The 16064-nt window shown below is 33.9% G+C and overlaps 1 protein-coding gene across 1 annotated transcript in view; it reads right to left on the bottom strand.

The window, feature by feature from the left end:
- Window positions 1-298: 298 nt before the first annotated feature.
- The window catches only part of ST8SIA4 (ST8 alpha-N-acetyl-neuraminide alpha-2,8-sialyltransferase 4), a 97643-nt gene continuing 81877 nt past the window's right edge, over window positions 299-16064 (bottom strand). Inside the window, 1 exon segment of the mRNA XM_057738372.1 lies at window positions 299-4623. Within this exon segment, the coding sequence (XP_057594355.1) occupies window positions 4341-4623 (283 nt within the window). The 3' untranslated portion in view covers window positions 299-4340.

Genomic DNA, 16064 nt, shown 5'->3' with positions numbered 1-16064 from the left:
TATAAATGACTGTAACTTGCGGAGCACTCCCACCTCCCAACCACAAGCAGAATGCACCACACAGAAAACTGTTAAGGATTTCCTGATGTTCACGGGGCTTTTGATATTGTTCATGCTGCCACGTATACACTTTAAACAAACGATTTGCCAAATTGCCAAGGGCTGGGGCTGAGGGGGAGGGAAAACAAAAGCACTAGCTAAAGCTTGTTAAAGCTTTACATCACCTTATATTGACATGTAAAGTGGAACAGAGGTCTTAGATATAAGAGAGAAGAGAAAAATTGAAAAAAAATGGGGGGTTTAATTTATTTTACAGTTTTACAAATGATAAAACAATAACACCCAATTGCTGTACATAAACAAAAGGCAAACAGTGTTGAACAGAATGAACTTGACAGAATAAACCTCATCTTTCAATTCCACAAATGATATAAGAAATACTCAGTAGCAATTATCCTGTGCAGCAATACTCTCTCTGTAAACTCTTTTTTGTCCCCTGTTATATACATCTGAAACACTTGTGCTTTTGCCTACACAAAGAAACAGTATTTATTAAAAAGTGCTACTTAAATGGGGGAGACACAGGGTCTGGAGACACAATCTGAAAACTGCAATTCAAATACATTGCCAGCTTGAAGACTTTTTTTTTTAATTTTAATTTTTTTTTTAAGATTTGGATATACTAGACCCTAATTGTAACTCTAGGTATGAACAACATAGAATTCAGTTATAAAGTAGATCCCTTTCAAGCAGGTTAGCAACTGAAGTTTCAAAAGAACTTCTTTATTCTAAAGTGGTCTTATCTCCAGAGTGCTTCACAGTGCAGCCCCTGAAGACATCAGCATAACACAAATCTAACGTGTGTATATTACAGACTCAGTGTGTATACACACAGACACACATATATAACGTTGTATATATGCATCACACATCTATTTGTACTATGTAGATATATCTATAGCACGTATATAATAAAATATCTATTTCTAGGTGGGCTTTATTTGGATTTTCTTTCATCAAACAGGAACAATAACCCTCTCTCACTCAATTTGTCAAAAATTGGTATATTGACAATGTCTGAAGGGGAAACTCTCAAACTTGCAGAGGTAACAACTAACTACACAAAACTCTTCCTACACCCCTTCCACAATTATAGATACTTCCAACAATAACCACATGAAAACAATTCTTTTATGAACCAAATACCACACTGTGTGCATTATGACTAACTGGCTCAATTAGAAATAAATTACTTTGCTTACCCTTTTCCTGTGTAGTAGCTTAATAACTAGTTGGTATGTACACTACCTATAGCATTATTTAAATAAATTGCTTCTGTAAGCATATATGTAGAAATTCCCATTAGCAACTGATATACATTTCATATGATATACAATACATAAAGACATTGAATGCCCAGCACCTTCTTTCAGACAGAAAAACTTCCACAGTCATTTCATCAGTCCTGTGGGCTGAATCATTAGATTTGCCCAGAAAAATCTGTTACTGACATTATTTTTATTCCAACAATTTAGTATTAAGATAGAACAGGCTGGGTAATGATGAAAATGTTTCCATGGCCTCTTCATGTCAACAGCACAGTAACAACCATGTTCTTTAAAGGACAGGAATATTCATAATCACCTGCCTGACCACTGCCAGGTACGGGTTTAAATCATGAAAAGGAAATAAAATATTAAAGCTGTGAACGTATGATAGTCTTAAAAGAAAAAAATCCAGATATTTCAAGTATGTATTTATAATTTGATTTCATCATTATCCCTTCTGCCCCTGACTGGTTAAACCTCATTCTTTTTCTTATTCTTGCTGTTAGCCTTCGGTGACTTCCTTGCCCTATCCCTGTAAGAAGGCCACAGTGGATCGTCAAGGGGGAGGGGAGATGGAAAAATACACAGTAGGGAATGAACTGGTCTTGTACAGTTTGGCTTCTTTACACACTAAATGCCTTTAATTGAATTCATTCTTGAGTATTGAAAAGTTCCCTGAGATGAACAAAAGTAGTCTCAGTCGATACTGAAGCCCTTTTTATATGCTGAGCATTTTCAGAACCGGGCAACGTATTTAGAGAACACAAAGCATACGGTAGCAAAGCAATGTGAAGCTAAAAAGGCACTACTCAATGCATCTATGAGATAAACATCAATGCACAGAACAGTGAATGTCTGGGATGCTTTTGCTGTGGCCTTAAAATTGTTTAAACACTTTTGTTGAAAGTGCAGTAAAAATGGCAAGGTACCTTGCTGCTACTTTCCATGAGTTCCAACATGTATATTATCTATAAGAATTTACTATGACTTCAAAATTTTTATTGAATTCAAATTAAAGGCTACTCAAACAACTTGTCTGCAAATAGTCCAGATTAAGTAATTACCTTCTTTTGATTTGTTGGGTAAATCAGAATTTTCAACTTTACATTCAAAATATGTATCTAATACTTTAAAAACTTCCAATAGGTAAGAGGCTCAATGATAAAAGTACATCATGTTCTATCCATTTTTAGCTATGCATCTTTATGGATTTTATTTTATGGATTCTATTTTGTTTTCTTAGAGACACATAAATTGTCAGAAAATATAATCTTATGTATCCCAAGGTTCTATTATATTTTTCAAAAGAATACCACATAGTATTAATATATTGAGAACTGTACTACTGTGAATATCCTTTTTCTTGGTAACATATATATAGATATAGATATAGATATATAGATATTCTTTATGCTATTTATTCTTTTCCAGACCACCTTCCCTAAGAAACATAACATAAATATTCCTCATGCTATTTCTTCTTTTCTCAGACTGCCTTCCCTAAGAAACAAGAAGTAACCTATGTTGTTTCAGGTCAAGAGTAGAAGTGGGAACACAGCACTTCTGCTTTCTAAAGAAACAATTTACCATCAGAATTACCTACCAGCGTAGTAATTACCAGAAATTGGCCTATTGGTCAATTCTGTTATATGTTAAAATTTTAAAAAATCACTTTATTAATAATTTCATGTGCTTCTCTGAAAACACACTGTGATACCATGAATAAATTTAACTATAGAAAAAATATTGGTCTAATTAATCTGAAGTGCGAAATACTGATGTACAGTTTCATTGTTAAACCTCTTAAAATTAATCATCTCTGTGATGAAAATAACACTCAATTATATTATTTCTGCACTAAGAAAATTTAACAATAATCTAGAGAGCATGCCAATCTTTCCATTTGAATAAGAAGAGGGATATCAAAGAACTGGAAGTCACATTTCAGCCCTATCAGTCAAACATTTATTCTAATGGGCAAAATGCTTCCACAAAATCATTATGAAGTATATAAACTATGGAATCGTCCTTCAAATAAAAATAACCTTTGAGTATGGAAAATTTAAAATACCTGGAGACAAGTTTCACATTAGTAGCATAATAATATATTAATATGTTATTTTCATGAAAGGAGAATGGTTTGTTGTGTAGACACATCAGTATAATCTTTGGTACCAAAAGTACATTTTTTTTCCTGCTAATTTTACCATCTCAGGTGACACAGAGTTTATCTTTCCTTTAGAATGGCTCAAGATTACTGAGGGATACAGTTTAGCTGGTACCTTCTACACCACTGGGAAAAAATCTGGAGGTTTAGAGTTGTGCAAAATTAAACTTTTTTTTACAAAGTTGTTGTGTGATAACCCTTTAAAAATATAAGAACTTTAAAAATGATCACTTGAAGGTTATTTATCTCATTCATATTTATCTCAGAAAGTATTTCGAAGCACCCCAATACCCAAACCAAAAGAGATTCCAGAAGGCAAACAAGAACAGAAACAAAAACATAAAGTTCATGATCAGACTCAGAGTCCTGACTGAAGGCATTTATTTGAGTTGTTTAACCTTACGGATTTCACTGCTCAAACTGTTTCCATCTTGATTTCTGCTGACAGGATGGTTCAGTTTCCCTAAGGGCCGAGTTATGTTCCTGGGTTCCTCTTCTCATGTGCTTGGCATTGCAGTGGCAGCCCAACAGTGATGAACGTTTTTGCTTCATTACTAATGACAAGTGCATTGTTGGATCTTGTAAACACTACTGATTATACATTCAAACTGTGTTCTTAGTGGAAGTGGCACTTACTAGGACCCTTGAAGTCAAAATACTTAATTTTTAGAGCACTTTGCAGGTATTTCATCAGCTGGTAGTGCATTTCTCATGAATGTCCTTTATCATCTTTCAGATAAGTGGTGGATGCTGAAACTCAGTCTTGTTTTGGATCCTGTTTTCAAATCTTAGGAAGCATCTTCAGAAAAGAAGTGCATATTCAGTTTGTATGTTTCAGATGTGCTTTATTGCTTTATGCACTTTCCTGTTGTCAGTTTCAGAGCTCCTCTATTATGTAGCACATTTAATGTTTTGAATTCTAATGGCATTCTATGAGGACTTGCATTGGAAAAGTACCGGTATTTTAAGTCATCATAGTAATGATATTTGACAGCTTTTCCATTCAAATCCTTCGGGAATGGCCAGAATCCATACAGGTGAATTTCATCACAGAATCTTGTAGCAAGTGTATACATAAGCAGACCTGTGCTGGGTCTTTTGATGGGAACTTTGTTTGTCAGCCAGTACCTGGAGAAAAAAACATACACACAAGAGAAGAATTTAGAGAAACATTCAACATACCCTATAGCAAGTATACTATGTATAACTAAATGAAATTTGAAAAGTAACTGTATGAATGACATTCAAAAGATGGCTGAAGAAATAATATATTTCTTAAGCATTTAGAAAATTGAATGACTTTATCTTTCTTATCCTTTATTTTCTTGCTTATTTTGAGGTCATACAAATAGCCAAGGAACCCAGGATGTGGGTAAACACTACGGTGGAATCTGGTATTTAAAAAGAACTAGAAGAAAACATTTATATAACCTACAGACTAGAATCTTCTCAGAAAGGGTTAAATATGACTGCAAAAGGCACAGTAATTGGGCAGTGATTAAGTAATTTTCCTAGAAAAAGAGGATTTGAAACTATGCCTATAGGTTTTCAAAATCTTTAACATTTCAATTAAAAATCCAGACAAATAAATGCTTTGCCTGTATTATACTAACTGACTTATTCAACTCCAATTTCTAAGTCACATTTTACTTAAGCTAATTAAGAATATTGCTTCAACCCACAGAAGAACAACATAACACAAATAACAAACATTTGTAAATAGTTCACCACTTACACCATTAAAATTTTGTTAGATAGGCAAACATATTTCAGTGCTAAGTATTTTATACTATTCATTAAAAAAGGCAATTAAATTACTCAAAAATGTTTGATCCACATTGTTGCCAAACTTTGTTCACCTGAGAAGCATGTACAATCACAAGCTAATCACCACTTCTGGCAGGGAAGGAGGTGTCCAATACTTCTTGGCACATTCATCATCTTATGTGGAATTAGCTCAAAGCTGAGGAAGATTGTGGATTTTCTCTGACATTCAAAGTTGTCCAGTTATAAATAAAGTTAATAAACTGTTTGGATTTTTTAGTTTTGTTTTTATTATCTCCTATTCAAGGAAATATATACCTGGCCATCCAAACATGAGGGGAAGATTGTTTGATTCTGGTCGTTGCTGTACTTAAATACTTGCCTTAGATTTTATGTAATATTATTTTCTTTCTTTTTTTTTTTTAATAATTTATGAAGCTTTCCAGGCTGGATCAAATACATCTAGACTACTGAATATGGAAAACCCAAATTTTGTTTTCTTTCATTTGGTTAAAGAAATATTGGACTTTCAAATCTCACTACAAACATCCAAAAAAGGGAAAAAATACTTAACCATTATTATTCCTGTTTTTTTTTTTCCTTCTTTTTCCCCCTTCCTTTGAACCAGGCTTGACCTTTCACATTTTTTATTTTTCTTGTGGGGTGAAGGCCATGTGCTGAATGTTGGGAGCAATGTGAAATGCATTATGAAACTTTTGTCACCACAAGTGTTTTGAGAAAGCATATTCTCAGTAAAGAAGATTCATAAGGAATCTTTAGAGAACATCTAAGAATTTTCTCATAACCCAAAGGTATGAGCAAAAACCACAGCATGTATATTGTTAACATCATGAAGAAACCACAGACATAGATTTCATGCAAGGAAAATAGTTAAACTACAGTCTGAAGGCTTTGAAGAAACTTTGATACAGCCTGAAGCTCTCTCAGCTCTGAGAAAGCAGGTGTTCTTAACATGAAATGGTTATTATAGGAAAGTTTTGTGAGCATGATTTGTGTGTGGTTACAAATGTCAGCTGAGGCAGTTGGTTAGTTTAAAAAGTGCATTTATTTATAAATTTTTAAAGTGAGTGAAGCAAGTTCAAACTCAGTCAAAAAGAAAAGATTAATTTCCATCAGGGACTGTCGATTATTGGGAATAGTTTGGCAGTATGAAGGTCATGCTGAATTATCTTATTTCTAAAGCGGGGAAAAAATAGCTAGGAGAAAATGATGTAACACTATATCATTTGTATGGGAATCCAAGGTTACATTATATGTAATTACAAGATCACATTAAAAATAAGCTTTGTGATGTTGGGCTTATAACAATTTGAATAATTTCAAAGAAAAATAAACTACCCATTTGTCAAGACATTTTTGGAGAAACAATGCAAACTAAACGGCTCTTACTTATTTCTAAAAAAGAAATTACAGGAAAATAGGCCTTAATAAATGGTATCAATGTTTAACAGATAAATTGAAATAACACCTTAAAGCAGGTCAAGAATTACTGTCACAAGTAATAACATTCAGTGAAATTAAAGAACATAAGGAGCTGATCGAAATACAATCAGTAAGAGTTTACTATGTGCTTATGTAACTTTAATGTCATGCTTGAAATTGTTTAGGTCAACCTAAACTATCAAGATTCAGTATGTGCTTAGGAACAAAATACAATTTTAAAGTATCTGAGAGTGTCTGCTTATATACAAGCTGACATTAAAAAACTACAAATTTCTTGTGACGAGTTCATCAAAAATAGACTAAGTTTTTAACCTTAATTAGGAAAAAAGATGAAAAGCAATGCATTGATAAAATAATTCATACTCTAATTCAGTGCAAGCTGTTCTAATTTTTATTTCAAATTCATATCTGTTACAGTTTAAATTTTAGCAATGTTTTCAATTTTAGCAAATGATCTAGTTTCCATGTATGTATTTCTTTTTATAGAAATTGATTTTTTAAAATTATAAAATCCATGCAGGCTCCCTGTAGAAGATTTGAAGAAAAGAGAAATAAATGAAGAAGAAAAACATTACCTATAATCCAACCATATAGAGAAAATTACTGCTACAATGTGCTGCATCCTTTTGTTTTCCTAGCTGTTTTGGATCTTAATGTATATTACAACCATTCATAGACATACATAGAATATTTTTCATCAGCTAGGCTCAGTTTTATTTCAGATATTATTAATTTCCTCTCTCCCTTCCTTCCTTTCTGCCTTAATATTCTAATACTCTGTCTTTATGAAGCAAATTCACCCTGGATTTGTTATATAAATTTTTGAACATTTCTAACTTTTTACGGATGCAATACTCTCCATAGGTCTCACTGCTTCCCAGCAAGGTGTCTTATCTACTCTTCCTCCAACATATCAGTCCCATTTCTTATTTCAAACAAACTCAACTCGGAATGCTTTTACTTACAAAATTGATGTGCTATAGAAAGCCATATTTATGGTCACAAGATGTGGGTGTGGATCTGTAATACAGTGCTTATGAGTCATTGAGAAAACTACATCACTCCCTTGGACCTTGGTTAATAACATTTAACATGCAAGATTGTTATGATAAAGCAAAAGAGATAGCAAGTACGTAAGAATATAGCATAAAGCTTGACACATAGTAAGTAACAGTAGTTGAACTTCAACATACCCCACACAACCCACTCTTCAATCCCACTCACACATCCTACTTTTCTCCTGGTACTGTCTATAACTACGCATTGGTTGGATAACTGTGGTCACGTCATTTCACCTCAATGGTCTGTTTCCCTAGTTGAGAAATAAAACCATCTGATGATATGGCTTTGGGACTTCCTCTATCTATAAGATTCTGTTTGTTGTTTCATATCTTCTCTCCTTGAAACTGCATGCTCCCTGAAGTTGTGTGAAGCTCTCTTGCTCCTGCTCTGCTTCCTCCTCCCCATTCTGTTCCCTTTACCTTCTTTCAGTTTTTAATATACTGCAAAGCAAAGGTACTTTATGACAAATTGATAGGTAATCACAGTCAGGCATACAAAACGGAGTTGGGAGGCCATTGAAGATGTGGTCTCAGACACCTCTTTGTACCTCTGAAAACTTGAATTGTCTTTGAACTGTACCAGGCCCAAGCACACCACCAGCCGTATTCAGAACAACACCTGCCAGCTGCAGCCTTATGGTCTCAAGGTCTCTCGCTGTAACCAGGCAACCATTTCGGATTTCAACCAATCTTTACTTAACAAGCACCCTTATTTCTCGCCAGCTCCAATTACAATTATTGATTAACAACTCACGTAACTAACTGCAACCTTGTGGTTTTGTCCTTTATAAGCCTCCTCCATTGCATAGTCCTGTGGTATACAATTCAAGTGCTTCTTGAATATAGGTCTCCTGGGCCACAGTCCTAACAAACCCCAAATAAACACCTTTTATTTCAATCAGGTCTCCATCTCTAAAGTTTTGCTTAACATACATAATAGATGCTTCTTAATTTTAAAGCCTGTAATATGTTAGATTTTATCTCATAATGAATTAGATAATAATCACCTTATGAGCCAAAATATAATTTCAAGAAACCCATGTTTTAGAAATAAAACCAAAAAACATTATATTCAAAAGTAGTAATTAATATATTGATGACAGCTCACACTCAACACATTGGCAAAAAAGGAGCATGAATTTGTATTTATATTTAAACAGAGAATCCAAAACTTTTAGAATATAATATTTTTCCTCTTATAATTTTATTATTCTTCCTAAAATGAACCATGAAAATTTCTAGAAGAATTTGATTATAAAGTATGAAATCCCACTGTGCCAACAGTTTTTATTTAATATTATATTATATGCAAAGTTTCCATTCATGAGGCCAGAAATTCTCTTCTCTGGTATGGGAGATGGAGTACACAGCATATTGTGCCTGTGTGTTCTTAGTGCTGAGGAGTCTTCTCTATTTCTCCTCTCATATTTATCTTCCCACAATCAAGCCTTGTGCTTGGCTCCAGAGGAAAAGTCTGTTAAAGGTAAATAACGTGGCTTCTGGTTGTAAAATATCTACAGAAATTTGAGATATTACAAAAGAATTAGCTTTCTGTAACATATCTTTGAAGATGTTTGTATCTTCCCAATTCTATACTCCCCCCCCCAAAACTAATTCTTTCATAATATCTGAATATTATATATGAATATTATATTCTGGGATTCTGTCGTCTACATTTGTCAATATGTTGGTTCATTGTTAGCAGGAGTATGTGTGTATAGGTTAGAAAATGTAAAACTTAAAAGCAATCATCCCTGGGCAGGTTGAAGCGGAATATCTCTGCTGTTTTATTTTCAACTGTTCAAATCATCCTTTAATTGTATGCCTAGTCTTAGGTATACTACATAACACGAATTCATTTTTAAAACAATCTTGTTTTAAAACTGTTGTGGTAACATTCATGATACCTTTTAAGATTATGAGATGGCTTGTCTTATCTCAAAACTAGGGTTGGTGATAACTTCTTAAAAAAAAAAAAAAAGAACTTCCAGCACTGTACTCACTGAGAATAATTCAGTCCACCATGAATTAATTCTTTTATTATTCCAGAGAAACAAAAAGTGATAGCTCTTACATCCAATTCTCATGTGAGTAAACAAAAGGACAGAGTAGCATGTTTACTGTGAGTTGGCAAGCTGGAAGTAAACCCAGGAGTAAAAACATAAGCAATTTATTAAAGGTAGCAATGACAATAATAATTTATTGAGTATTTATAACAGGCCAGAGACAGTATTAAGAGCTCTACATATGCAGTTTTTTTCATTCAAGCCTCAACCGCAAACCTTTGAACAGATGCTATTTCACAGATGAGGACATCAAGTCCTGGGGAGTTTAAATAAATAGATTAAGGTTATGGAATTTGCAGATGACACAACCAGGATTTAAGCCCACATCTATCTGGTTATGATGATTTCAGTTTCACTAAAAAAGAACTGGATTCCTTAGCGTCTACAGAGCATTCAGCTTGGAATGCTTGTGACTAGGAAGGAATAGCAAGTCCTTGGGACTATTTGCAACATAGAGTTCACATGGGGAAAAATAAACATCTGTATAGTGTTTTGGTGATTAACAGTCTAGTGTCAATAGTGATGTGTTTTATGCACAGAGCTTTCTTGGCTTTGTTTTTTTCAAAGGTAAATAAGAGCTGACCAGAATAAAGGACCCACTTTTCCCATGAACACTCTTAAAAGTGTCTGAAGTCAGAAGATGATTTTGTAGTTTCAGTACGTAACTTACTTAACCACATTGCAAATGCCAAAGGCAGTGGCATTGAATCAAAGGGTAGGGATTTCCATGCCAATTTGAATAAGGCTTCTTAAAGTATTTTGAAGTGTCATTAAAATGAAAGCAGGAATTTGTCACCTCGAAAGGTCAAATCTATCAATATTTTTTGTGTGTCCTTTATATGCAGAGCTCTGTGTTAAGTAGGTGATAAAAAGAAGATAGAAAATTCTTCTGCTGAGGCCCTTTGTAGTCTACACACAGAAAATTTTTTATCTACCTTCATAAGCCTAATTTATCAGAGGCATAGAGGACTCACGGCATGGGAAAAGGAATAGGGATACTACTTTAGCCCTAAAAATCTCTACATTCTATTTGGTACCTATTTATGCTACTTCATGTCTACTATAGGAATGAGGCTTTGACCTTAACTCTGAATTCACCCTTCTTTTTATCTTACCAGGTACACAGGTTGAGTGTAAATATAGTGTTAAGAAACTCTAGATGAACTTACATCATATTGGTTTTGCCAAGAGTCTCATATTTTGTTAGTGAACTTTCATTACTGTGATGTTAGTAATTCCACTTCATACAGTTTCAAAGTACAGTCACATGATCCTCATAAAATCCTGTGATATATGCTATAGTATCTATTACCATCCTTGCTTCACAGAAGGTGCAGTTAATAGCTCAAGAAGTAAGATAACTTCTCCAATTTTGCTCAGCCAATGCTGGTACTGTACACTGGCGTGTTGGTAAACGTTTTCAAGCAGATATGGGCTAGGGGAGAGAGAGTGTTGCATTTTTGTAGCATTTGCCAATTTCTGTGGTGTAAACATTCCCATCAGGGCTGATTTCAAGCGACTAATCTGACATCAGTGAGCACTGAGCTAGGGAGAGCTGGCAAAATCAGGTCTTGCAAGACAATACAAGCCAACTTCGGTACACTACTGGCTGCAGAAAAGAGACAGAAAATATTCTTCTTGGTCTGTAGTCCCAAAGAGTTTGTATTACAAAATTAAACACTAAAGAACCTTGCCTTAGAGGAAGATTCCCAGGTAGTTGTTTATTTATATGGGGGTATAACTTGCATCTTTGTAAAGGTAACTTCGTTACATACTAAGAGAGAAGTTGAACATTATTATAGAATGAAAATAGAAAGAGAAGTATTCTCTATTTTTATCTTATAACATTTGATTCAGTGCTGAATATATGGTAAGTACTTAATAAGTGCTTACTTAATTTATTCTTTCTGGCATCTCAGAGATTTGCAGTGTTGATAAAATGGAACGTACTCACAGTCAACAGTGGGAAAGAACTAGAAAAATTGGAGTCTTGGCTTTGCTTTTAACTTTAGAGAACTACGTGGTTTTGGGCAAACCACTTAAACCTATTCGGCCTCCGTTTACTCACCAATAAAATGAGATTCTAAATATGGTTTCTATTACTCTTGTTTATAAAAGGTCACAAATAACCTGTATTCTGACTGATGAACATGAGTGTTTATCCAACTGTAGCAGTAGTCCAATCTTTATGTTTTGCTTGCAGCTACTAACTGTTCCTACTTTTATAATGTGTCATCTGACAAAACATGCAGACTTTCCCTTCAACAAAGTTATAGAGCTGCTTGGTAAAAATCATCCCTGCTGGAAAAACTTACCATCATTTCTAGTTTCCTGTAATAGTTGCAACTAGAGATCATAAGATTTTATTTACTTTCAAAATCACAGTAAACTGATATTTGATTATCTAAAAATTATAAAATAATTCATCACAATTTCAAAGGTAAAGTTAACAGAAAAGAATGATATAATAGGAAATATGAAATCTTGCTGAGAAGTGAGAACAATTAAACAGAAATAAACTGAGAGAATCCTTTTGACTTTACCTATCATGTCAGAAACTTTAATGAAATTTAAATAGATCACTTCGAAACTGTATTATATGCTGGTTAGATTTTGGTGAAAGAGAATTAAAGAAAATAGTTATATGGATGTTGTCTAACTGGATTTAATAAAAAATCTTTGGGGGCTTCTTGAAGATAATGTTTAAAAACTTGAACTGGCACACGGAGGCTATGGCAAAAAAGTAAAGTACATGTAATGCCGCAGGTTTTAATGTTTGTCTTTTAACCCAATTGAATTCTGAAAGACAACTGAAATGTATAACCTAAACTGCCAGAATGAGGAAGTGGTGATGTCCACCAGGTAAAATATTGGCAACATAGAGGGGGGATGGGCCTCTGAAGCACGATGAAGGAATTCAATGAGGTTGATGCTAAAGCGCTTTGTGAACTTCCTTTTTATGAGATTAGGTTACTTTTTGAAAATAAAAAATTATGGAAACCTTACATTTTTCCTATTAAAATTAAAAGGAAGCAGTTAAATCATTTATCATAAGACATGAAGTCTTACAGGAAAAGAAAGGGGAATTAAGAGCAAGTAGAGTAGGTAATCCTAACACTTATCAATGGCTTATTTATTGCCAGATGAAAATATTAGCAGTATTTTATCCATGCAGTTTTTCCCTTTACATAAACATTTATTCTAAGGAGGCACTTAGAGATTATACTTCCACATTCCCTAGCCAACATAGGGACAGTTTCTCAAAAGAAGTCCATTTTACTATAGTAACAAAATATAAACAACTCTTCTAATGGCCTGATGATTTTCTTTTAGCTTCATTTGGACTATTTACAAATGGATATGCCCAGTTTACATCAATAAGTCAGGTTACATTAACCTTCCAGATAGGAGTTGTGCTAAAATCTATTTCAAGAGGAGTAAGGACCAGCAAATGCGATCTATAATCCATTCAATAATAATGTGATCTATAATCCACTCAATAATGAAAAGTGCTTGCTAGCAAAGTGTACAAACTAAACATCAACCAAAGGTCAGAGTTCCTCTCAAAGTCCAGTGAAGAAACAGAATTAAGACAATCATAAACAAGTTCAAAATACTTACATTAAGCTTTCTCAGCAAGTATCAAAACAATAACATTTGGGGAGGTTAGTCAAATATAGATTATTATTCTCTATTTTTATTCTTGTCATAAAGTGTGTGATGCTGAAGAGACTGCCTGTTTAGAAAACTGCCTTGTCCTTGCCATGAATTTATCACTCAATAAAGGGCTTTCTATGAGCATATAAGTTGAGAAAGGGGCTTCCAGCTGAGAGAAAAGCCCCATTAAGGAATATTGCTGAGACAGTGCCAGGGATGCAGGCACTGGGATCTGTATCATATGCTAAAGCTATCTGTCACTAGAAATAATACTGCTGTAATTCTGTTCCACAAGGTTAATTAGGGGATAATTTAAAATTTTTATCTTTACAATTTTGAAGGCCAACAGGGTGATAAATAATATTTTTCATCATGTCAAATATGAATAAATATTTGGGCTTTTTCCCCCTCCAGACATCCACGTGCAGTTGATGAAAGTCCAATCTAATGGAATCAATCCTGATTTTCCTCCCTTTTCTTTTTGTTTTAGTCTCACTTAATGCTGATCCCTTCAACATATTTGTAGGCAGAATCACTTAATTTATAAATCACATTTATTAAATAGTTGCTGAATAGAAGACCATTAGTAGATATTAAAAAAAATAATGGTCCTCTGAGGGAATAAAACAATCAGAAACCCAACTGTAAAGATAATCACATTATGTAAGTACTATTCTTTGCAATGGAACAGTATGAAAGTGAAAAAAATACTAAATCAGGCTATTGTGTAACAAATTGTACCTTGCCTAAGACTTGCCCCTAATAACATGTTTGTCATGATATTCAGCTAAAATGCAATGTTGAAAAAATGAAGTTGGACCTCTCCATCACACCACATGTGAAAAAAAACAAAACCAACTCAAAAATGGATCTTAGACCTAAATCTCTAAAACTCTTAGAAGAAATACAGGGGTAAAATACATGACCTTAGGCAAAGCCTTCTTAGATATGATACAAAAAAAACCTTAAGCAACAAAAGAAAAAATAAACTTTTGTGCTTCTTGAGGCCATGAAAGTTAAAAAATACCCCACAGAATGGGAGAAAACATTTGCATATCATATATCTGATGACAGACTTGCATCTAAAATACATAACTTCTACAACTCAATCATAAAAAGACAAAAAACTCAGTTTAAAGAATGGGCAAAGGGATAGACATTTTTACAAAGAAGACATACAAGTAGCCAGCATGCACATGAAAAGATAGTAAACATCACTCTCCATTAGGGAAATATGAGATAATTTTTGCAGCAACTAGAATGGTTATAATAAAAAAGACGAATGTTAATTGTTCATGAACAACTGGAAGCCTCATATATTGCTGGTGCCTGTGTCTGAGAGTAAAATGGGGTAGCCCCTTTGGAAAAAAAGTCTGCAAGTTCCTCAAAAAGTTAAACACAGAGTTATCCTATGACACAGCAACTGCATTCCTAGGTAAATGATTCCTTCCTCAACCAAACTTCAGATTCCTCAGAGCCCTTCTCTCTATTAGGCCTCTACTTTTCAGCCTTCTATGACCATCCTTTCTGAATCCAGTTTTAGCAAAAACCCTGCCAAGTTAGTTTAGTGAGAATCCCTCTGCCTTTGATATTTGACCACCACTGATATCTGATCAAATTTCTCATACCCCAACTTTGATGTCCAAGTTCTTGGCCTGTCTTTTGCAGAATCTTATTAAGCCTGATCAGTAATAATCACCTCCTTCCACCCCCATGTCTTCTCTTAGAATTTTCCATCCCTTACTCTGCTCATTCACTGTAAATCTCTACTTGTTTTTTGCTATATTCAGAATTGAGCTCAGTTCTATACTGAAGTCTCTTTTCCCTTATTGCAATAGTTTCTGAATAAAATCTGTCATTACCACTTTTGGCCAGTGTCTGGCTCTGTTTCTCTTTCATAATTATTAACAGAAGTGAAAACATCTGATCATATAAAAACTTGTACACAGATATTTATAGCAGCATTATTCATTACAGCCAAAAAGTGAAAGCAACCCACATCTTCATCAGCTGATCAATGGAAAGCAAAATGTGGGTATATCTATACAATGGAATATTACATGACAATTAAAATGAAATACTAATACACACTACAAGGATGAACCTTGAAAACATTACAGTAAGTGAAAGGAGCCAGTTACATAAGAGCAAATATTACACAATTCCATTTATATGAAATGTCTGGAATAGACTAATCAACAGGGACAGGAAGTAGATGAGTGGTTGCCAAGAGCTGGAGCTGAGGATTTGGGGGGTAATAAGGATGGACTGTTAATGCTGGGCTTTCTTTTTGGGTAAAGAAAATTTTCCAAAATTGATTGTGATAAGAGTTGCCCAACTTTGTCAATATACTGATTTAATTGTATACTTTAAAGAGTGGTATGTGAAATGCCATGTGAATTACATAGCAGTAAATCTGTTATATTAAAAAAAAATGTAATAGTGAACATTTGTACCTCACATTGGTAAGGAGATAAACTCCTAAGTCAAACATATTATTTACCTTTAATGTTATAAATTATTCACAACTCTCAAAAAATTAAAGAGTAGAGAATTA

Source organism: Hippopotamus amphibius, chromosome 1 (assembly GCF_030028045.1).
Source record: "Hippopotamus amphibius kiboko isolate mHipAmp2 chromosome 1, mHipAmp2.hap2, whole genome shotgun sequence".
Taxonomy (NCBI): Eukaryota; Metazoa; Chordata; class Mammalia; order Artiodactyla; family Hippopotamidae; genus Hippopotamus; species Hippopotamus amphibius.
This window is presented reverse-complemented; position numbering and strand designations above follow the sequence as displayed.